General features: G+C 44.3%; 1 protein-coding gene across 2 annotated transcripts in view; it reads left to right on the top strand.

The window, feature by feature from the left end:
• The window catches only part of VSX2 (visual system homeobox 2), a 31,058-nt gene that overhangs the window by 4,857 nt on the left and 1,701 nt on the right, over positions 1-24,500 (top strand). For both annotated transcript variants that reach the window (XM_090034984.1, XM_090034986.1), the window contains exon 4: positions 24,195-24,375. In XM_090034984.1, coding sequence (XP_089891110.1) covers positions 24,195-24,375 — 181 coding nt within the window. The remainder of the gene's footprint in view (positions 1-24,194; positions 24,376-24,500) is intronic.

The raw sequence follows: 24,500 nt of genomic DNA on the forward strand, positions 1-24,500 counted from the left end.
TGGGAGGGTATATTGTTTTGAACTGTCTGTGCATACATCCATAGCAATTGACACAAGATATATAGGATAGTTTATAACAAATTAAAACAGATAACACAGAAAAATAACTCACAAAGGAAAATTTGCAAAAAGAAAAGTTCAGAAATGGACTAGAGAGGCCTCTTGGCTTCCAAAGGTCTCTGTGGCATAGTTAAGAAGGAAATCTATGGAGATTAAATCCCTGAATTGGGAAAACCCTGCTTTCAGCCCAGTATGGGATGGAGCTGTGGGCCAGTGAAGAACTGATCTCTTCTTCCAGGAAAGAACCTGTGGTCTATTTTAGGTTGTCTAGCGTTGCTGTTGATAAGATTAAGTATGAACTATGGTGTGAACAAGTTTCAGCTTTTGGCAGAGGGCATGCCAGAAGAGGGGGGAGGCAGCAGAGGGGGCTGTTAAAGTGAAAACAGATCTTAAAGGAGCCTTAAGGATGCTGCAGGTAGCACCAGAGGCAGAGCAGATTCCTGCTAATGTACACGTGAGAATCACAAAGGTAACTTAAAAGATACCTCTGATCTCTCTTTCCAGTCTGCTCCTCCTTCAGATCTCTACATTAACCACAGGAACACAGCAACCAAGTAGTGAGCCTGTGGCTTGACTCATTGCATCTCCTGTATTTTATTGGCTGTCTGGGAGCTGAAACTTGGCCTTGTTCCCTTATGCATCAGCAATAGCTGCTTCTCGAGTTGCTGCAGAACAGCTACTATGTGGCTGAGGTTCCTCTTTTGATGTCACACAAGTCTCTTTGGGATTTTACTGTATCCCTTGTTTTCTTTAACTGACTCCTCTGCCCCTGCCTCCCCACCACCACCCCACCATGTGCAGCCTCCAGCCTGTGTGTCTTCCCCCTGCACCCAGGGGACCAATGCATCATTATACAACCATCTCTTCAGGCCTTTGTGTGAATTGTCTTTTTCAGAGGGGTTAAAGAGAGCTCTCGTAAAGCACTGATACTGTAAATTATAGGGAGATAAGCCATGGGAGGTACAGGAGTGGGAAGTTTCTCTTAAATCAGACCACTTTGTTCCATTTTCTCTGTAGCCCAGATCCTGGCCAGACCTCTCCCCCATGTGTGCTAACTCAAATGTTTGGTGGTCGAGAAGGATTGGGACTTGATTCTTCTCCTGTTGTGCTGGCCTATCTCCTGATGACCTCGCTGACTAGGCTTGTAGATGCCCTAAGCACTGTTAGGATTTTCAGCAGACCTGAGCAATAATTAATTGGCCCATTACCTGAAATAGGAACAGAATAAGGGCTCTTATTACTCATGATCCATGTTGAAGTTTCACCTTAATCAGTAAGTCCTGAAGCTTTGTCTTCTATGAAGAACAAATTAGATAGAGGGCTGGTTTTACACTTCTTGACTTTTTTGGGGGGGGATATTGATTCAAAGTCTAAGAGACTGGAGCAGTACAAGTAGTCCTTTTAATATAAGGTCCAGTGGTGCATATGGGCAACAGTTTTGGTTTCCCATAAAAAAGGCTGTTACCCTTTCTCAGTGTAGTGGTGAGCTTAAGTCAGAGATATAGCTGGCTTATCACAATGTAGAAATGTAGTTTACAGATCATGCCAGGTTGACTGACTGACAGCTTGAAGTTGACAGGTTTCTGACAGACTGCGATTGACAAATGCCTTCACACACTTCAGATCATGGTTGCACAGGTAACTTTGATATGAAGATTATTTTTTTCCTGGCATTGTGAGTCAGTGGGATTTCTATTCTTCTTGGTCAGGAATGGAGGAGTGATAAGCAATTTCATTTCACTGAATGGTTCTCTATATTTTGCTGGCCAGTAAGAGGCTGCCAACAGTTTCTATGCTGCAGATTTTGATCCTGCATTTTTTGTTGCTGTGATCTTCCTGCTCAAATGGGACCAGACTAGACTTGTGCAGGAGGAGCTGTACACTCTGGGACGTGGCTGTTACAAGCATTGGCCTTGCTGATTACACTGGTGCCCCAGCAGAAAGTGATCATGAATGACACTGGGTGGCTATAGGAAGTGTTCAAATCATAGCTTTTTGTGGTATTACTTCATGGGGAATCTGAGTATTTCATGCAAGATGAATATGTCATGTAAGAGAGCTCTTAAGAGCTCTGATGGGGAAGAACTTGGGTGACACGGTGATGTGGAAAGGGCCAGTATAGGACTGTATTGTGTTCTTATAGTGTTTCATGTCTGCTATTTCATATCACAAGCTTCCACAAGCCTTGGAAAGATGATTCTAAAGATTGGACAAGCTTCTTGATATTTAGTCTTGATTTTTCTTTTTCTTAATTCTGTCCCATTACATTATTCTCCCATTCTCCAGCCTAAATAATATCTTGCCTATTTTCAAGTTCATATTCTCTTAACTTGTCTTCCCAGCTGTCACTCTCCAACCCTTAGTCACTGCTTATCCAAGCTGTGAAGATCTCTTTCTTAAATCTTTGGTTTATTTAATGGTTGCTCACAATTACCCAAGTCCTTGGGGACAGTCTCATTTCCTTATTTCATTCAGTATTTTGGGTTTCAATTTTTATTTCTACTGACATTAGCTACATTTTTATTTCCTGAGAGGAATTTCACTTTATTCCTTGCTTGCAGTTTTAATCTCTATTGCGCCCTTTGTAATTCTCTGTCATCACTAGAGTTTTCAGCTCCTCCCAATTTAGTATCATCATTGCATTTCATAAATATACTGCTCACTCCCTCTTAGCTCATTTAATTAAGACGTTGTTGTATCATTCTGGTCTTAGTGAGAAACTGCACAGGTTCTGACTGGACTGCTGCTGACACTATCCTTTGTTTTCATTTATGACATTATTTTTGGGAGGTAGAAAGTAGAGAAAAATGTGAAGCTAAAATAAGAACAATGAAATGGAAAGAGGACATAAAAAAATATTTACTTCTAAGGAAAACCTATAACAAACGGTAGTATATTCTGAGTAGGCATCAAAGGCTGAGAGAGTTAGTGATTTAGACCAATGCTTTGAATACAATTTTTAACAGCTCTCAGGTAACACAATGATATTAGATATTCTTTAGCTTCCTCACTGTAACGATGTACCTTCTTTTTGGACTGGATACCCATAGAAGAAACCTGAGGATTATTTCATGGGTAGCACTGGAGAGAGAGAGAGGAATAATTTTTTCCAGCTAGGCACCTCCTTCAAATCATACTAAATTTCACAAGATACACGTACAAATGTTGTCACATGTTTGGAAGAGTCTATAGCAGAACTGAAGTGACACTTGTCAAAATAAACTCAGACCTTTCGTCATAATCCAGGTGGCATCTGTAGGCTGGTACAGGCAGGCCTTTGTCTAACACATCTAGACAATTTAGAATATATCAAGACTTCTCTAAACTTACTATTGTTCACTCTACCAGCAGGAATTCTCCCATCCAATTCTGTTATGGCAAAGATGGTGATCTCTTAATTATTTTGTATGGGTTTATGTAATTTACCTGTTAGATTTATTAAAACACAATATTTACAAAGCCTGGTAATCATCTGATATTTAAAGTATCATTGCCCTGTAATAATTCGATTTGGGATTACTGAAATAATGGTGTATCAGTGTAATTACATCAAAGGAATGTATCTGAGAAGTTTTAACAAAATATTGGGTAAATGTAATAAGACTGTGACTGACCCCAGTCTTCATGTAAAGAATCAATCACAGGGAAAATAATCCCTTATTGAACTGAAAAGAAGGTATTTAAAGGGCTTGGGGGGTGTTTAAAGGGGTTTTTTGGTAATTCTTGATATAACCATTGTATAATGAGCAGATGGCCTAAATATTTTAGAGCAGGTGAAATTGAACTTCAGAGGAAAAGAGATGTTTAAATGGTATATCTAGGGTTTGTCTGTCTTTAAGTACCCCAGGAAGGCACACTTGGAAAGTATTACATGTGGGTTACACTGCCTTTTCTTAATATCTCGTGATTATTCAGGATTTGTATAATTGCTGGAGTGAATCTTTCTGAGTTAGAGGATCCATAGTAAGAGCAATGATAAAAAATCTTATTTAAAGCCAAGTTATTGGGTTCATAACCAGTAACAAAAATCAGGCCCCAGCAGCCATGATCTATTTAAAGTAAAGAATTTTGATCCAAACCGTATTGCCTGAAGGATAAAAATGGGGATTGTTCATTCAACATGGCCAATAATTCAGAGTATAAGGATGGAATTACTGAGATATTAATGGTGCAGAATGAATTGTTGTAACATTCTAGAGTGTTATGAGGTCATACCTTTGCCACCGTCTTTCACCTCCCCCCCCCCGCCTTTATAAATTCTGCTTAATTGAAAGGGACCAGGTTAAAGAGAGATTCTTCCTACACACTAAAATTCATGGTGATGTTATGCCCTGTTGAGAGTAGAAAAAGGGCTACATGAAGCATGTTGTCCAGAGTTCTTTTCTGTTTATGTATACTAGTGATACTGGGACATGTTTGGTCATAAACTTCTGTATATTCTGGTAGCATGTGGTATCTGCTGATGTTGGAGTTGGCAGCCTTCTGAAGAATTTGTGAAATAGGTAATTTTTATAATAGCTTGCTGTTTTCTCAATAAATACCTCTTCCAATAATTCCTGAGCATCATGGCCAATGAGATTAGAGAAGTGTTCATTATCTTCCCCTGTGCTTTTATAAACATGGGAAGTGTACAGGCGAGAATAATAAAAGTAATCAAACTTACTGGCTCCCTAAGAGTGTTATTCTGCCCATATGTGCCTAATAGGTATGTGGGTAGTTCATCCATTTTTAGTGCCTCTTCTATAACATGCTTATTTAGCTGATATCAGTTCATAGTCATTTTCCTTTTCAATTAAGAGTTATTTTAATTTAGCCCTTTCTGTAATGGCTTGTTTTCATTACCTTTTGTTTATGGCCCTTCAGACAATTTTCTGTCCATGTGTTCATTTTCCTCTCCAAATTTAGTGCTGATATAAAAATTGTGCTAGGTGCTATATTGGACCACAGGAAGCGGCAAGTCCTGCCCCAAAGAGCCTGCAATGTAGAATGATTAAAAAGGAATGAGAAGGTGAAAATAATACTGCACCCAACTAAACTTGAAGTGATGAGGACCCCTCCTCCATTTAGCCAATATTTTTTAATAAGTGAATGAGCTGTGGCACTAACTCCCCAAGATGTAGCCATTTAATAGTTGGATAATTTGTAGGCTGTACAGAAAGAGCTGGTCTTGTGAAGCACTTAAATCAGAAAGTGGACCAGCTAAAGATGTATTCAAAGTGCAGGGCATTACATTAAACAAAATATAGGCATTGCTGGATAATATGAGTTAAGTATGTATCATGATGTTCTCTCAAGGACTTTAATAAACCTCAGAGGTGTTCAGTTCATAATTGTTTTCTCCATTCAAGTATTAATATTCTATTTGTTTTGTATCCCAATCCTCTTTTTGTGGCTTTGTTACTAAAGAGAATTTAGGGCCATGTTGCCCACGCTGACTGCTTCTGGGGCCAGAAGTTCTGGTGGCAGACGGTGGCTGCAACAAGGAAGCCCCAGGAGTGCAAACACATCCATAGCTGTGCTGGGTCGGGTGGGTCTCAGCACTGGCAGGGGGCAAGCACAAATCATTCATCCTTACCATAGGCACACTCCAAACCTCTGAGGCTGGTATAGACTGTACATAGGCCCCAGCTGCAGGGTGGTGGCAGAAGTATTTTTTTGGTCAGAGAGCTGAGACTGCTCTGCCAGTAGAGGAGGGGTTCTGCCGTCACGGGAGCTTTGACTGTGGAGACACTCAGATTATTCTGGTAGGACAGAAGCACATTTTCCTCACTATCATACATCCTTTCTACTCAAAATACTGCATTCAGGAGACAGATCCTGCTGTAGGTTCAAGTTACCCTTTTCTGCCCAACCCTTTTCTGAGGGCTGTTGGAGCCACTGTGTGGGAGAAACCAGAGTCTGAAAGGGAGAATGCCCTGTTGCTGTAAAACACTCTAGTAGTAGTGGCTTCTGGGGTCTGCTGCAAGCCCCTCTGACCAGTTATTCTGAAGAGACAATCCAATTGGAGCAGCATTATTGCAGGGGGGGACATACATCCCAGGGGAACAGGTCATACTCTGCTGGTGGCTCTTAGTTTAGAATATATTATCTAATACATGATCAGAGGTGATGTCTGCTCCTCTACCACACATCCTTCTGGAGGGAGAAGCTGTTAGGACTGCATCTAAAGGGTGATGAGGCACAATGTAAACATAAACATTGAAGAAGCTACTAAATTAATATAGCTTGGTGCTCTTTGTGTTGCTTCTTTGTCTTGTGCTATCAGGAATGTGGAAGTGAAGCATTGCTTGTGTGCAGTCGCTATTTCCTCCACGTTGGTACATCAGACAGTTTTATGTGGTAGTGAGCATGATGCTGAACGGAACATCTCTCTTCTGTTCTTTTATTGTTTCCACCCTGTCAGTCCTGGCACCCTTCTACTATTGGCTTCTCTTGGCTGCTCTTCTATTTCCAATCTCTTCTTCTCAGTGAATAACTGAGTGTGGAATGATTTTTAACTACATTTATTCTGAGATGAATCGTGCTTTACTTGTTGCCTGTATTTCTAATCTATTTGGATCCCTTTCCATTTTTGACTCTTTGCTCTTTACAGCTTCTTCTAATGCAGTGCCAGCAGTGTACACACTATCAAAATTGGTCCCTCAGTTTGTTCATGGGGTGGGCCCATAGGGTCTCTGAATACTGGCATAATATAAACCTCATTGAGATTGGGACCCTAGTGTGCTAGGTACTGCACATACATACAATAAGAGACTGCAATTGCCTGGTGGATCTCCTTGTTTTAAATCAACAAGCCCAACAGACAAGTCTGAAAATGGCACACTTAAGCATGCAGAAGCAGCCCTAATTCTGATAGCTTGTGTGGATACATTTATGGTAGTGATCATGATCCTTCTATATTGTTGCAAAGACCAAGAGTTCAGTGCAGTTGGTTCAGCTGATGTAGGAGAGAGGAGAATCAAGTTCATGGTTTGAACCATGTGGCTTCATAGTCTACTGGATGTGAGAAATGGTATCATGCAGTTTTTCCTTATCCTATAGACAACATATGCAGTATGCTATAGTCTGGGTACTCAGATTTATATATCCACTAGAGTCCAAGGGAAGTCATGTATATCCAAAGTATATGGGGAAACTGTACTTGCTCATTGTACCTCAGGTCAAGAGCTGATTATAGCTGGCCCTTGAATAGTTCTCCCAGGAAGAGAAAAGGGAGGATTCAATGAACCTTCTGTACACTCCTGGGCCTCATTGCACTCCAGCTATAATGTCATCAGATCACTGCTCTGATCTAATGTTCATGTGGGATATAGCTGCCTGACGGGGGTGGGACAAACTGGTGCCACTGGTCAGGACAGAACAGTGCACCTGGGAAAGCTGCACTTGCACCAACGAGGACTGTGCTATCCCTCCAGTGTGCCCTTACCTGCAAAAGGAACTACCTAGGCCTAAGCATACAACCCCAAATCATGGTGACATTAGCCAGCTAGAGCCATGACTTCAGCATGTTAGTTGTATTGCTAGCTGCATCAGCTAGTGAACTTTACCAAAGGATAGTGGCAAAGCTGCGAGGAAATAAACTGCAGGTATTGCAGCTTCTGTTTACAATTAATTTATAGTTAAGGTTGGGATTTTAACAGAAAGATTCCTGCCAACAAAAATATGCTGGACCGTGCTGATGGCAATAAAGTCAGTGCAGGTAAAAAGTGAATAATAAAACAGGTGATGATAGTGTGTCCGAGATGCAGAAGGTGATCACATAAGTATGGAGGATGCCCTATTGCCTGTGGGCTGGGGACAAGTGATGCCATTTCCCCATGTATCCTGCAACCTTTGCATTCTTTGAACCTGTTTCACCTCTGGGATAAATCACAAGCTGCCACTCTGAACAGGACAGTTCTGGAGGAGCATGAGAGGAGGATGCATGTGAATAAAAAGAGCTGATCCTTTCTGGAGCCTCCAATGGTTGGTATGTGCCCTGAAGGGACAAGGGCAGATGAGTCTGAAAAGATGGAGAACAGCAGAGTACAAACCCTAGTTAGCCCGTAGCCAAGAAGGAGCGGACAGCAGGAGAAGAGACCAGGGACCCTGCTGGGAGTTGGTTATGAAGGCAAAGGGTAAGGCAAGAGAACCCAATTCAAAATCCACTGCTTATAGAGGGCAATGCACATTAAGGAGGCTGAATGGGATGCCTGCAGTTTCCCAGGAATTCCTGCAATGATTGCGGCCCTCATTGCAACCAGTGAGACAAGGAGGATTTGATGTCACTGAGACCCACTTCAGTGTCCTGGGAGGAGAACTTCAGGTAGGAGTGACATTGTTTGGCCTGGCAGAGATTGTTTCAGTGCAAAGCTTAAAAGAAGGCTCATCCTGGACAGTAGTGTAAATCTGGCCAAGTGAAGGAGGGTGGTAGAGTCAATGAGCATGGGAAAACTTCTGTGAGAAGCCTGTTTGCCTTACGTGGCCTATGTTTAAGCAGAATAGGTTCATATACCTTAGATCTGTGAAGTCTGATGATACCATTCAGGCAAAGGCCTGAGGAGGGGCCAGGCTGGAAAACCTGGCGGTGCCCAGAGTTGTGCAGCTATAGGTGAATACAAATGCTGCTTCGGCCCTAGTAGCGTGCAGTAAGTGCTCTCTGCCAGGTTGGGCCAGTTGAGTGGGCCCGTGCTGACTGAGTGGTCCTGCTCCTTCTCACTATTTTTACAGCTATTGTGGCTATGATGGACACTCTGGGATAACTGCCATGAGTGGATTGTACCTTTGTAGGCAGCTTCCTTGGAAGAGATGGACAGGGGAGAAAAGGTGGAGGGCAGCATAAGTAAGAGATACTTACAGTGCTGCACATAGGAGCTACAGTTGAACAGTGAAAAGTACTGTGGAAACATTCTTGGGGAGAGAAGACAGCAGGATGAGAGGGAAAGGAAGAGGACAAAGAGGAGGATATTCTGGAGCCATAATTAGTCATCTCCAAGCTGTAAAACGACAAGCTCCTAGGGAATTTAGACTATCCATTTATATTGGGTGACAGACAGCCAAGAAAGCCTCCTCAATATGGTCCTTAGATTACACAGAAGATGATCTTATGATAGAGAAACTGGAGAATCCCACATGGGGAGAAGACAATGGGGACTGGGAAAGAGAAAAGGAGGGAGAAGAGAACAGAGAGCAAGAGAAAGGGAAGTAACAGTATACAAAGGTGGAAGAGCATATAATTAGTTCTGTTATGAATTAGCCAGAGTAGAGTACTGAGGTAGAGATGGTGAAAGAGAAAGCAAAGAGGAATGTGTAGGCAGATGAAAAGGGTGCATGGTGCACAGGAGGAGGTGAAAGAATGGGGGTGGCATAAAAAGCCTTAGAGATATGAGTGGAAAGAGTTGAGGGAGTAGGTACAGACCAGAGCTAAGTTGTGAGCTGAGGCCAAGTTATGGAGGGCTTAACAGCGAAGCTAAATGGCAGTGCTTGCTTTCTCAGGTGGATTCTTTTGCTCTTAGGTGCTGCTCAGAGAAGTGTCCATTTTTGGCCTGCTCTTGGTCTTTCCTTCTGCTTCCAGGTCAGCTTCTTTGAAGGTCTTGTCCTTCAGATTGTCTTATTTCTCTTCTGAGTTGCCACTTTCTTCCTTCTGTCTTCTTGCTCCAACTGTGACAATCTTGCCTGTTGTGCCAGCCTGCAACCTAATGGTGCTTTCCTTTGTGCCTCATCTGACGTGGCTCTTGAGGCTGCTGATGGCTCTGTGTAACCAAAGACCTAGTCAAGGGAGCTGCTGAGAGTTTGGTGATTAGAAAGAAACCACTCTTGGTGCTTACAACTCTGTGTTTCGAGCATCCTCCTTGCTACATAAACATCTAAGGAGGACGAAGCAAGGAGGTAGCAGGGTAAGCAACAGTACATTGGATAGTGTTATATGTATTTTGCCATAGTACTTGGAGGCCCCAGTGAGGCTCAGGATCAAATTGTGTTAGGCCAGGAGTTCCGCATGCATAGCCCATGGGCTGGACCTGCCCAGTCTGATGTACTGATGGTTCAACACACAGTGTCTTGTGCTGAGTCTTTACTGCTTGAGCTAAAAGACCTAGTCCTGGCCTCTGCTGAACTAATCAAAATCCCTGCCAGGGATTTATGCCCTGCTTTACTTCCCCTACTAAAACTACTTTGCACATAGCACTTATCCCCAGGAGCATCCATGTGCAGAGCACATTTTGAACATTAACCAATTAATCCTCACAACAGCCCTCAAAGATAAGTCAGTATTATCACCCTCATTTTTAAAATAGGGAAATAGAGACATGGCTAGGGAAAATGACATGCCTGACAAAGTCAAACAGAGCTCTACCACTATTAGAGCTTGGGCATCCTGTCTCCAAGTCCCATTTCAAATTCTTGTGAGCACTCCTCTTTGTACCTGCCACATTGTACTCCAGAGGTGACATGGTATAGGGAAAAGTGCTTTTGGCATTTTCCAGGATGTCAGACCCTATACAGGCATATGGAATTGCATTGGTTTGAGTTCGTGTTCAAATCAGTGTGTCATGTGTTCAAATCAGCGGGTCCAGTTGCTCTCCACCCCAGGGTGTTGATGGAGCTAGTTGGGGTTATTGCAGGGCCCTTGCACAGCTTTATGAGCACTCATGATGCTTGGGCCAGGTGCCAGATGATTGGAAGACAGCCAATGTGGTCCCCATCTTTAAAAAAGGGAGGAGGGAGGACCCAGGCAAACTATAGGTCTGTCAGTCTTACCTCAATCCTAGGGAAACTCTTTGAGAAGATCATTGTGGAGCACATCTGCAATGGGCCGGCTTCAGGGAAGATGCTTAAGGGCAACCAGCACAGTTTCATTAGGGGCAGGTCATGTCAGACCAACCTGAGTGCCTTTTATGATCAGGTCACAAAAGCATTGGATGCAGGTATGGTTGTGGATGTAGTCTTTCTGGACTTCAGCAAGGCCTTTGACACCGTCTCCCACCCCATCCCCATTAAAAAAAACTAGGCGACTGTGGCATTGATGCCTACACAGTCAGATGGATTGCAGATTGGCTCAAGGGTCGTACTCAGAGGGTGGTGGTGAACGGGTCACATTCTACCTGGGGGGAAGTGGGCAGCAAAGTCTCCCAGGGCTTGGTCCTTGGGCCCACGCTGTTCAATCTCTTTATCAGCGATTTGGATGATGGGGTGAAAAGCAGCCTGTTTAAATTTGCTGATGATACCAAAATTTGGGGTGAGGTGAGCACGCTAGTAGAGAGGGAAAGACTGTAGCAAGATCTGGATAGGTTGCAGGGGTGGGCTAACATAAACAGGATGCGTTTCAGTACTGACAAGTGCAGGGTGCTGCACTCGGGCAGTAGTAACCAGCAGCACACTTATAGAATGGCAAACTCCCTTCTTGAGAGCACAGAGGCAGAAAGGGATCTTGGAGTCATTATTGACTCCAAGATGAACATGGGCGACAATGCGAGGTCACAGTTGGCAGGGCTAATTGGACCTTGTCGTGCATCCACAGGTGCGTCTCAAGTAGGGCCAAGGAGGTGATACTCCCCCTCTACGTGACACTGGTCAGGCCACAGCTGGAGTACTGTGTCCAGTTCTGTGCACCTCACTTCAGGGGGGATGTGTACAACATTGAGAGGTCCAGAGGCGGGCCACCTGCACGATCCAGGGGCAACAGGGCAGACCCTACAATGAGAGACTGAGGGACCTGAACTTGTTCAGCCTTCACAAGAGAAGGCTGAGGGGGGACCTGGTGACCATCTATAAACTCACTAGGGGGGACCAGAAGGGTTTGGGAGAGACCTTGTTTCCCCTAGCGCCCCCTGGCATGACAAGGAATAATGGCACAAGTTGTTGGAGAGTAGGTTTAGATTAGACATCCATAAGAACTACTTCACAGTTAGGGCGGCTAGGAGCTGGAACCAACTTCCAAGGGAAGTGGTGCTGGCTTCTACCCTGGGGGCCTTTAAGAAGAGGTTTGATACCTACCTAGCTGGAATCATTTGAGCCCAGTTTTTTTCTCCTGCTCATCCAGGGGGTTGGACTTGAAGATCTACAAGGTCCCTTCTGACCCAACTTCTATGATTCTATGAGCATATCAACATGGCAGCCACCCCTTAGACCATAAATAATCAAAATGAGATTTTCAGGAACTAAAGCTGCTAACCACCTCCCCCTCTTCTGCTCCACTCAATATTTATGTCCAGTGAGGTAGAGACCTCAAGAAAGGAAGTAGGATGAAGGGAAGAGGAGCTCTCCAGACCCTCACTTAAGGGATGGAAGGTAGGTTGCAGTCCAAAGCAGCGGGTTACACTCAAAGAGGTGATTATCCTGCATGGGCTACAAAAATTCCAGTCAATTCACCTGCAATCAGTAGGAGAATTTCCTAGATGTGCCCTAGTCTCTGTCCAGTCCTCAGGGCAGAGATTTCTAGGCAGGACCCTCTCTCTAAATGTTGTCAGGATCACTGAGTTACCCATAATACTGTGACCAGAAAAGAATAGACTGCAAGGTGCTTGAAGCTGGCTGTGTCTCTTTGTCTGGACAGAGCCATTAAACTTGTTCATTTGTGGGGGCTGAATCCCACTTCTGGCTATAATTTATGTACCTAAGCAAAATTCCAGGACTCCAGATCCACCTCCCTGGTGTGGTGAAATGCCCACTGATGTAAGCAGGAACTTTGATCAAGTTCTGGAGCAGAAACTGATTATCTACCTTACGTGGTAGATAATCTTCAAATTATTGCTCTTATTAAGTACTTTGTTGTCTCAGTCAGTATCATTTGGTAGGAAAAATACCCTTCCTCAGGTTGTGTAGTAACTTGTATTCACTTGTCAAGGTGAATCCTGGATTACCCTCCAAGTTCCTTTTGTTTTTAACTCATTTGTGTTGTGTCTGAGCCCTTCAGGACAGGGTTGTGTCTCACTTATTTGATTACAGTGGTCCCCTTGCTTGGGATGCTGGGAAAACAACACAATGATGAAGGCTTAGAAGTGGCAACAGTCTTGCTTATCCTTATCTCCAGCGTTAGGGACTTGCACAGCAGAGGACTCTGCAAAGAGAAAGTTTTTCCTCCCATGATTTTGAAATTAGGCTCTATTCTGCTCAGCCTTCCAGGTGAACACAGTGCTTTGCTATGGGGTCTTGGATAGTGGTTTCAAGAAAATGGTCAAGAACTAGGTGAAGATCTGGGACTAGATGGGTAGCCAGCACAGAGGGTTGGGTTTTGGTGTGATATGCTTTTCCTGCAAGCATGTGCTGATCAGGTGTGTTGATCTAAATCAGCTGAGAGATAAGGATCACTGTGCTTCAGCAGTTAAGGGTACTGTCTTCTAACTCAGTGCAATCATAAATATCACCAATTACATCTCTTATTTTAATATCCATGAGCAGCAAGGAGTCATTTTAATGTTTGGGTGGCCCTTCTACCTAGAGGAACTGCTCCCCACACCGTACCAGCCTCACATACATTTTTCTGGGTTTGATCCTGAACCAGACATTTTCTATTCTGGTTTCTAATTATTTTAGACACTGCACCATTCAGCAACAGCCTGTCCATGCTTCCTGAGAAGAAGAGCTAGATATCACTGGCATGCTGATGGAATTGTTTCTCAGTCTCTCTAGCAACCTCCCATACAAAATGACCAAGACTGACCATGGTGGGGTGTCACTTTTGAGAGTGTGTTCTGTCACCTATCTATCACTCCTGTGTAGGGTCTATCCAAGAAAAAAGAGAAAAGCCATCTTAGCGTGACTCCATCTACCACTGTGAGGCTCCCAGAGATGGATTGGTAACACCAGGTGATCAGAGAGAAGGATGCTACCAGATCTAACAGTAGCAGCATATCTGGTGCTCTTAATATTTTATTAGCACATCCACAATCCATCAGTGTAACCCGCTGTGTCTGCATGCCAGTCTAAAACATACCTGGAAGGGATCAAAAAGGTTGTAGCAAGATGGGGGGCGGGGGCACTATTAGTTAGTGTGCAACAACTATTAGTAATGTTCCTCTGAAGGAAGAGCCTTCAGGTGGGACTGTAGTTGGTCAGATTACTAACAGGAAGTGGCAGCCTCTGGAGCAAAGGGGCAGATCATTGTTTGTTTGATGCAGTGCTGGTAGATATTCCTCATGATATGTGGATACAGGTGAGAGACGTGCAGTTCCAACAAATTCCAGAGCCAGAAGGGAAGGTTCTTGCCCTGCAGTGCAATGTCAGTGTCAGTATCGTAGAGTCAGCTTGAGGATCTTTCATGATGGCTTAAGGAAAGCAACAAGGATGATGTGAGTCATGAGTCCCATGATCAGCCATGCAGGCCATGTGCCACCTTTACTACACTCATTTAACTTCATATCCCTTTTACACCTGCCATAGAAAGTGATGTCACCATAAATAGTGCCAATAATTTTGACATTACATTTGAATGGATAGCAGTAAAGAGTTTCCTCGTTTATAAAAATGCTGCAACCTCCTCCAGCAGTCTGGAGACTGGAAGTTTCAAAGTTAGGTCAAATCTTATCCCTCCCTGGGCATTTAAAAGTCCCAGTACCTGTCTAAAAGCCAAGTATCCCTGGCCAGCAATCAGGAAAATGTAAAGGGTATCAAGATCAGCCCAGGACTTGCCCTATTATTATGATTATTTATTGATTTATCAAGCACCAACAGTGTGCTTGGTCATGTGCAAAGAGGAAGACACAGTCCCTGTCCTAAGGGATTTACCATATAAATCAGACCCAGACAAGGCAGCTGGACACATTTGATATAGAGGTAGAGGGATCAATATCCCTGCAGCTGAGTTATTTTGATGACTCTCATTTTAGTGGATTATAATTGAAAGCCCTTGTGGAAGAAGTGTTTTAAGGAGGGTTTTGAATGAGGGGAGGGAAGCAGATTGACTGGTGCACAAGATAAGAAGCATTGCTGAAGAACAAAAGGCAAAGACAAGAATGGAGGAGAATGTAAGGGGAAGACTACAAAGGAAGATGTCTATGCATGAGGAGTGGGGAATAGGAGGAAGCAAGACCTGAGTTGCTCCAGGACCCACAATATGAGGACAAGAATGCCTAATTTGATAACCCAGGCAAGAGGACTCTAGTTAAGGCATTTGAACAGGCAAATGCCTGTTCAAAGCTGCAGGAGAGGATTATTTTTAGAGCAGCATTTTGCAGAATGGAGGGGGCTGAGCTGGGACAATGAAAGGAGGAGGTTGCAGTAGTCAAGAAGAGGGATGTTTGATATATCAGTACATGTCTTAGTAGCTGGAATTGAGAGGCAGCCAGGAGTCTTAGAAATGGTATAAAATGGAGCATCAAACTGGAGGTTGACAGTCTGGGTAACTGGTCATTCTCTATGTTGACAGAGTGTGAAGCCAGGAGAGAGCTTGTGATGAACTGTCAGAAATTCTGTTTAGGCTGTGTTTAGATTAAGGTGGTTGTGGGACACCTCAGAAATGAAAGGTACCAGATTAGACAGGAAGATGTTGGGAGCAGAGGTGGATCAGGGAATTCTCAGCATGCACATGGTAGGGGAGCACATACTCAACCTAGGCAGAGCAGCAAGGGAGAAATCCATCCAGCAAAGCTCACTAGCTCTGTGGCCATGTCATCTTGGCTGTCAGGTGGAGTGTGTTATTCCTTCTTGCTTGCTTGCTTAATTGAAGAGAATCAGAGGCCCTTTCTTCTTAGGAGCTTTTATTCAGTCCAACATAAAACATAACATTTAAAACCAATATTATCAATCAGTGAAGAAAGCTGGTAAAATGTCTGAATCTTGGCATGCTTGCAGGAACAGGGAAGACTGGCTATGAATTTCTGATGAGGTGGACTGCAGGGACCTCTTGATGGCAGTGGGCACATCTATGCAATCATTAATGCACCACAATTACTGCACATTTAGTTTAATATTTCCTCAATGAAGTGGTAACTGAATGTGCACTACCTATATTTACTGAGCAGTAGAGCCAGCACACGTTTTTTTGGTGACGGTTATTGTGCAGTAGCCTAATAACACTGTGTAGTAGCTTAATAGCACGGGTTTTGACCAGCACACTACTTTTCTTAGGCTACCGTGCAGCAAGTGTCTCATGTAGATGTGCCCAGTATCTCTTTTTTGTAATTTGGGGCTTTCAAATACACATGTAGCTGCATTGTATATGTCTGTGTGTACACAATTGCTTGTGGCCCCCTAGTGGATGTATGTGTTTGTTAGGCTAGCATCCTTTGCTCAACCAGGTGTATTGCTTGAAAGGTCTTTGCTGAAACATGGTGTCAAAAATGCTGAATGAAATCTGGTGACCACAACAAGTAAAAATTATTCATCTTCCAGGCTGAAGATCCAGGAAAGGAAAATGCTTGGAAATGCAGCATGAAACTAATTAAAAAAGCATCTTCTCTGGTTTGGAAGGAAGATGCGCTTCAAGGTCACATTCCCAGCCCCATGTAAAACCTTCCATTATATTTGGTTTATGCATGGATGCTGTTAGAAACAAGTCTTTAAAATATCCCTTTACTCATTCTAATTCCCGACCACATGAGTAACATCAAGGAAATTTCTCGTTTGCAAGCAGTGGTTCAGGAGTTCATAGAATAAACAAACCAATATGATTAATGCAAATAACCAGGGCACATTCTGTCTCATCTCCCTTTGCAAAATGAGAGAATTCTTCTGAAACAATTTACTGGTATGCATCATTAATAGTAATAAGAACTAGTTATCAGCTGGAATGCATAGAAGGAAACAGGCAAAAATAACCTTGTCTAGCCTTGTATTAACCAGGGATATAGTATATGGTACCAAGGTATCCTGGAACAATGGTAGTCCCCTTTACATGGTGAAATAAACACCCACATTTCCCAGGGTTTTGCAGATCTAATCATGAGGCCTTCTGGGTACACATATTTGTGTGGGTTGTTACAAGGGGCAATATTGTGGCTCTAGATTAGTGATTCTCAACCAGGGTGCTGCAACACACAAGGATGCCATGATATCCTTTTAAGGGTCCCACAGAGTGCCATGCAATACTAGTGCCGTTACATGTGCAAACACCTACGTGATTCACAGGATAAACCCAAAGTTTTCAAGTAGGAATCTATAGTGTCAAAAACATTCTGACCTGCTGTGGGCTTTCTGAGTTCTTTGCAACAGAAAAATTGCTCTAGTATTTTTCTGTAGTTAAGAAATTAATGAAATGTAAGAGCTGACATTTTGCACAGGGTGCTTTGAGTCTAAAGAGGTTGGGAACCACTGCTCTAGATATTTTCTGTGACTTAAAGCTTGTGCTATCTACTCTAGATTCATGGTGTCAGTATAAGCCTTCTATCCTTATCAGGGGTCAGGAGCAGGTTCAGAGAACTGGTGGAGTTCTGCTCTCTAAAACAATGACAGCGATTCAGTTGGTGTTCTCATCCATCTCTGTCAAAGATTGTAAGGTGACCTCTCAATATTTGCCTGTTACATGTTGATGGCAGGTTTCCAAATGTACTGAATCCTAGCAAAGCATGCACAGAAACAAGACAACTCTCTCATACCTGGGGAGAGTACTTAAGATTGAAAACCTCAGATCTCTACAATTTGACAACAGAAAATCTCCTTATCTGGGAGCAGATCCTCTCTGCCTGTCCTCTCAATGGCTCTCATACTGGAGGGCACACCCAGATATTCTGCAATCACTGTTCTGTTGTTCCATCAGTACTGTACTAGGAGTGATCTGCCAGATTGGCCATACTTGTTCTTTTCTTGTGGCTTCTCAACCCAGCTACATAGAATTTACAGTTCCAGAAACCCAATTATGCCTTGCTGAGGGGGGACAAGCTTTCAATAGTCCTTAAGTGTGCAGTCATCAGGCTTTTTCCAGACATTTGGATATGATGTCAATGATCTCACCAGTTACTGCCCTGTCTCTACATTCTTCATCTCAGGAAGGGGTCTGGAGAAGACATTTGTGGGACAATCTCAAAACCCAGATATTTGTAGTACCCTGGCTCCTAATGAAGTAATATATAAATGACATAGAGGATTGTCTGGTGTTGTTAGATGTTCCAGAAGAATATCAGTAGCGATAGCCAAAAGCAGCAGTATGAGGCTCTGGTGAAAGAAGCAGTAACTGACCATACACAGAGACAGGGTAGGGAAATAGTAGACTTTTAGAAATCTTCTCACTCAGCCATTTGCTCACAGCTAAGCATATGTGTCTGGATCCAGAGATGTATGTAGTTCTGGCTATTCCCAAGTGAACATGTGAGTAAGTAGTACAAGGCTTCCTGGTATCCATGAATTCTCTCTCAATTTCTGTCCATCCATACAATATATACAATCTTCTCCATCCATTTTCAGACCAGAATACTGGGAGTGGCATTCACAGCATAATAACCTACTGATCAAGCAAAAGTAATTGTCATGCAGCAACTAGCACTTGGTAGTAAGATGTCAGTGAAGATGTAACTATTCAGAGTGATGGAGCTGAGGAGGGAGTTGGTATAACCCAGCTGTGAAAAGGCAGCCCAAAAGTGACAAGGTCTCTTCCATCTGGAAAGATGCATTAGGCAGATATTAGGTAGTAGTACCGTGCAGTAGTGCTCACAGGCAAGAGGTTGGTGTGCCTTGAGGAGCTGTGGTTTCTGCTAATTTAGACCATACATCTCAGGCCAACACTTTTCCCTTCAGTCTTCTTCTAAAGCCTCTGTAATTCTGGAGATTGGGTCTGGAGGCATGTCCTGAACTTGCGGTTCCCTTGTATATAGAGCTCTTCCTTGGTTGCTTCTGAATCCCGTATGCTCTTATGGTTCTGCACGGTTCTACCCATTTACATCTCTGTTCATTCATTCCTCTCTCCTTTTCCTATTTCCAGTCTGTCCTAAACCACAGATTCCCTCCTAATTCCAACCCCGCTCCTTTTTGCACCCTGTTTCCTCAAACCCTGCGCCCCCTACCTCTGCATGGTAAACAATTTCTCCCTTTTCAATCAGATCCTTCCTTAATACAAATGTCTTCCAAGAAACTTTTGCAAGGTGATCTGCCCAAAAGGTATGAACAACAATAACTAAAAGCCATCCCCCATAAGCTACATGTTGAGGGTAGTTTTCAATTGTCAGTTTCTTGAGGCAGGTTCTTTATTTTAGCTCACTGCAGAGGTGCGCACACAGACAGTTGGGTGACAATAAGTGGGATATGAAGTGTTCATAGTGAACTTCTGCCTTGAGAAGCTCTCTCTCAAGATGTACTGATCCAAAAGAAGCCCCCAAAATTATGAGAACTTTGCACAAAAACATCAGACATTCTTCAGTAAATAGAAACTAACTGGCTGGATTATTAAGGCAGCCGTCAGCATCACATGTAGGTGCATATATATAAACTAAAAAAAACAAACAACTAAAATTTAAAATTTAAAAAAATGTAGTCTCCTTTTCCCTGTGCTAAGTGAGTGTGTGTCAGATCAGCACCTATCTAAAGAGGAAAGATCAGAAGAAATACTACTGATGCTGAAAGCTGTGCTACTAGCTGAATAGTCAAACATAAAGGACAGTGTTTGGGAATATTTCACTCAATGTGAGGAAATGAAATTTCCTACACAGTTGTCTATAAAACAAATTCCCTAGACCAAAGAATTCCAGAGGCTTGACGGGGATGTATTGATGCTTCTGCTGGTATGTAGAAAACTCAGAGGTTCCTAGCTAGAGGATCCTTCTCTTCTGCTCAGCGTTATACCAATCACCAAATTTGAGGTAAGGAAGGATTTTCCCCCTAGGTCAGATTGGCATTGCCGTGAGGTTCTTCCTTTCTGTAGTGTGGGGTATCATCCTCTTCCTAGGATCCTCTGATCACATAATAGCTAACTGCTGTTTCACGGCAGTGGCTGGGCATGACCTATGTTTCGCCTGCTTTAATCTATAGCATGTTATGTAGTTGTGTGTGAGGGTTTAAAGTGACAATTTTGGGAAACACTTTGGTGAATGGTTGCCTGAGAACACAGGGGACTGGACTTGATGGCCCAGAAGACCCCTTCCAGTCCTATGTTTCTATGCCGCAAAGCTAAAATTACTGCAAGAAAGAATTCCTGCTGGTCCTTTAGGCACAGGAAACATGTCTTGGCAAAATCAGAAATATTATCCAGCAGTAGGTGCTGGAGAAGACTGAAGTGAGTAATGAGGATTTGTATAATGCAATAAAGATACCACTGACGTTGCACAGTCTACCTGCCAGTATGGCTAACGGGCTCTCATTTTAGAAATGTCAAACTGACCTTTTCAAGGAGCTTTAATTTCATCATTTTCAATGATAACAAGTGATAACATTGAAACAATACGTTCAAAACAAAGTACTTTGATAATTATCCATAAAACACATTTAATTCCTGCAGAATATCAGTTTCATTGAATCAGTTGTTTTCCAACAGAAGACTGTTCTCGCACAACATTTTCCACCAGCCCCAGTCAATATTGGTTTGCCAGCTGGCAGAATTTGCTGCTGCTGTTTCTGCATTGGCTTCCTCTTGTCTGCTGTGAAAAGGGGGATGCTTGGAGTCAGCAGGTTGAGTTACAAGGCATGGAGCCACCTAGCGGATGTCACAGACTGCAGTTACCTCACTGGGCTACTAAGGAACGGTATGAAAGGTGTGCAAGTGAGTAAAGGCATGCAACAGAAGGTTTAAATGGATGCAAACAAGGCAGGTTCACAAGCATTGGTATGGATGTGAGAGGAATGAGTGGGGAGCAGTAAAAAAAACAGGGAAAGGAATTAGGCATTAAGGGAGGAAGAAAAGAAAAAATGATAAAAACAAGAGTGATGAAGAGTCTGTGTACTAGAGAGAAGGGGTCATGGATAGTAACACACCTTTAAAAGTCACAGTTAATCGACTACTTGCTGTGTCTCTCAGAAGAGAACATCTCTGGCCAGCTCTGATCCTAGTGCCTGGTAATTGTTGACAAATGCCAGGGTAATCTTGGGACTCATTTACTGCAGAGCTATGCATCCTTGAAATTGTTTAGATAAATACAAGGACGTTATTTAAATTGCCAGTCACAAAGTGAGATTTGCAGTCAGCTTCCCTCAGATTTTGCAGCATTTAAGGTATTTCCATGGGAGGACAGGTAATATCTGCGGACAGAAAGGCAACTGTATCAGTTTATCCAAAGTGTAAATGGAAAGCCACCTTGCTTGGACCTGGCATAAGGACATGGGGAGAGTGGAGGAAAGCGTTGCCTTTTGATAGTAACTATATCAAGAGTCAGAGGTGGTGGAGCATAGATAGATAGATATTCACACCTGGAAGGTTAGAAAGAACCAGAACAGGCATTGCCACCTCAGTCTAAGCACTCTCAGTCACCTCCTTCCTTGCACTAAGGAAAGAGGAGCTAGTATCCCAGGAGTGAAAGGCAAAAGCTTACCAGAGAAAAGAACGTGCTAGTGCCCAAGCAAAGATTCCTCTCTGTTCTAACAGGCACAAAAAGAGCTCTCCAGGCAAAAGGGAGACAAGGACTTGGTTCTTGCCAAGGGCTCTGGATTAAGAGCCATTAACAATCCAGAAATAGAATCATCAGAATGGAAATGCAAAGAGTTTGCAAGTGTTCAGACAGTCTGCACATGAATCCTGCACAAAGCGGCCTGTGATTCCATGAAGTGCCTGCCACTGGGGAGGCTGGGTTAGAGTAGCCCAGAACTAATGCACCCCCTGCTGGGAGTGGGTAGGACTGCTACAGCTGTGTTCTTCCATACCCTGGTGGTAGAGGCTGGGTGGGACAGCTGGGAGCTCCCTGCACAGCTGGCTCTTCTGCTTTATTCCCAGTAGCACTCCTGCTGAGAGAAGATGGGAGTTTGTCCTGGCAGCTGCTGCTGCTTTTCATTTCCCAATGCAAAGTCCCCAGCTGGGAGAACCTGGCCCATATCACCTGCTGCACCCAGGCTTGTCCATTGCTGGTGCACAATGTCCACTGCTGGTGCACAAACATTGAATTTCTCCTGCACCAGTAGCTGAACCCATCTCCAGTGAAGACAGCACAGGAGACTGGTAGGAGGAGAATGGGGGGTGGGGCATATGCCTCCCCTGAGATTGCCCCATCCTGAAGCGATGCTGAGTTGGAGGCCAGTTTTTTTGTTGCACAGGTTGGCAGCATGTGGGGAGCGGGGAGGCACTAAGCCACAGCATAGAAGTATAGGAGTGGATATAGGGCTTTTGGGCCACCCCCAGGCCCACCCACAAATTGTGCCTCCACCCCCCCGACTCAGGAGGCATCAGTCACCCCTGGCAGCAGTGCTTCATACCTGGGTGGGAGCACTATTGCCACCATGCAAGAGCCAGGACTCTACCTCGGAGCAGTCCCTGCCTGCCAAGGCAAGAGTCTGGAGTTCACTGCAGAATTACCCTCTCCCCACCCCAGCCCCCAGGAAATCCACCTCCCAGCCTCGGGCCCAGCTGGCACTTGTCCCTGGTGCAGTGAGCATGGCTCCTCCACAGCTGTTGGCAGTGGAGGCATCAGAGGGTTAAGCTGTCAGCTCTGTAATGTTAAACAGGTGTCAAAGGCGCCTCCATATATCTGCAGATTGAAATCAAATTCTTTGCAGTATAAAAAGATAAATTACCCAGGCGATTCCCGCCTCATCCCACTCATCAGGCCAGCGCCAGACGGCAAGCAATTTTTTTTTTTAATGTGCTAACGACCTAATCAAGCAATCAAGTCGGAGAAGATTGCGGAGTGACCCCGAGCATCCATCTGCCAGCGAGACCCCGCCATTCATTTCCATTCCGCCATGTACTTCCCGGGAAAGAGAGGGAGAAAAAAATCCTAAACAAATTAACACCCAATTTTCCATGAGTCTAATTAGTTAAATGAGGAGGTGTTTGGGGTGTCCTGGGGGAGGGAGGGGCTGCCTCTCAGAGAGGCGCATGGTAACTCCATGGCATTAATTAGCGCAGGTCAATGGCGCTGTTCCCTGGGGACCAGCTGCTTTAATTTCCCGTGATATTTCAGTGCCTGAGGCCCATCGATTCAAACTGAAATTAACTTATTTTTCAATCAGGCCCGGGCTGCCCCTGGGGCTGACTCTTCCTTTGCCTCCTTCTGAATAGACCTCAAGCAATTTTTCATCTAAAGCTGATGCCTTTCTACTGCGGGCAGGGAGGGAATCGAGGGAGGGAGGAGGGAGAATGAGACAAGAGGAATGGAAATCAGAGAGAGAACACTAATAGATTTCTGTGAGCCCCCCCAATACTGCTCGTATCTCTGCTTGCTGCTCCCCCAGGTCACAGCCCAGAGATTATTCTGCCAATTTTCAGAGAAGATGAGGGGCTTTTCAAACTGGGAATTCAGGGCGAGCTGTGTGGATCAACCCCCCCCTCCCCCCACCCTGGCACATGCTGCCCGGGCCCAGCCCTCCCCACAGGCATCACTGCACACAGACTCCCTCTGCAGCTCAGACACCCAGTAAATAATGAAAGAGAAAATCCCAAGCACAGGAGCCAAAAGCCACTAGAAAGAGGCACTGCAATGGGAAATTAATTACATCCTGCAGAGAGGGGTGGGAGTTGTTGTGAAGCTTGGCCCTTTTTGCTCTTGTGAGGGCGGAAAAAATACGTGCTGTGTACTGCCCTAGGAATGAAAGCCACAGCTGCTTCAGGTGGGACGAGCACAGCCCTTTCTGGAAGAGACATGGGTCCTGGTGGAGAAAAGCAGCATGGCACTCCTTGAGGGAGATGCATACTTCTGCCCCTGGGAGATAGTGATGGTGCTTAGTAGGCTCTCTCCCCCCAAAGAGACTGAGGAGCACTGGAAGAGCTTAGTAGGTAGAGGTCCACTGCTAGGGAGGCAGAAGTCCCCATGGGGCGGCACTAAGGGGCATCAGCAGAGCTGCAGGAAGAAAGCTAGCCCATCACTTGTGCTTTGCTGGATCCATTCAGCCCTTTCAGTCCTGTGGTTTGTGTCAGCAGTTACCATGTTTTTACATCTATATTGTTTTAGCTTCTGGTTCCTCAGGAGGATATTTGTGGTCACTCTCACATGCACATGCACTTGCACAAATAGTCACAAGCATGCAAGCACCAACACGCAAGCTGACATACAGCCTCCTCAGCCCACATGGAGTGGGGGCAGCCTTCACTTCAAGAGCCAAGTCACCTGGCCTCAGTAAACTGCAGCTCCCTTTTCTGTTGCCCTTTGCAGGTGTGGTTCCAGAACCGCCGGGCCAAATGGCGGAAGCGGGAGAAGTGCTGGGGGAGGAGCAGCGTGATGGCCGAATATGGGCTCTATGGCGCAATGGTACGGCACTCCATCCCGCTGCCAGAGTCTATTCTCAAATCTGCCAAGGACGGCATCATGGAGTCCTGCGCCCCTTGGCTACTGGGTAAGAGACCAGTCCCCTTCATGGGGCCCATGGGGCACAGCCAGTAGTCAAGGGAGTAAGGAGTTAAAATGAAGGAAATTTGAGCTATACTGAAAATGCTGAATAAGGGGAGGAAATTAATGAGC

Source organism: Crocodylus siamensis, chromosome 2 (assembly GCF_052110815.1).
Source record: "Crocodylus siamensis isolate JL-2025a chromosome 2, ASM5211081v1, whole genome shotgun sequence".
NCBI lineage: Eukaryota > Metazoa > Chordata > Crocodylia > Crocodylidae > Crocodylus > Crocodylus siamensis.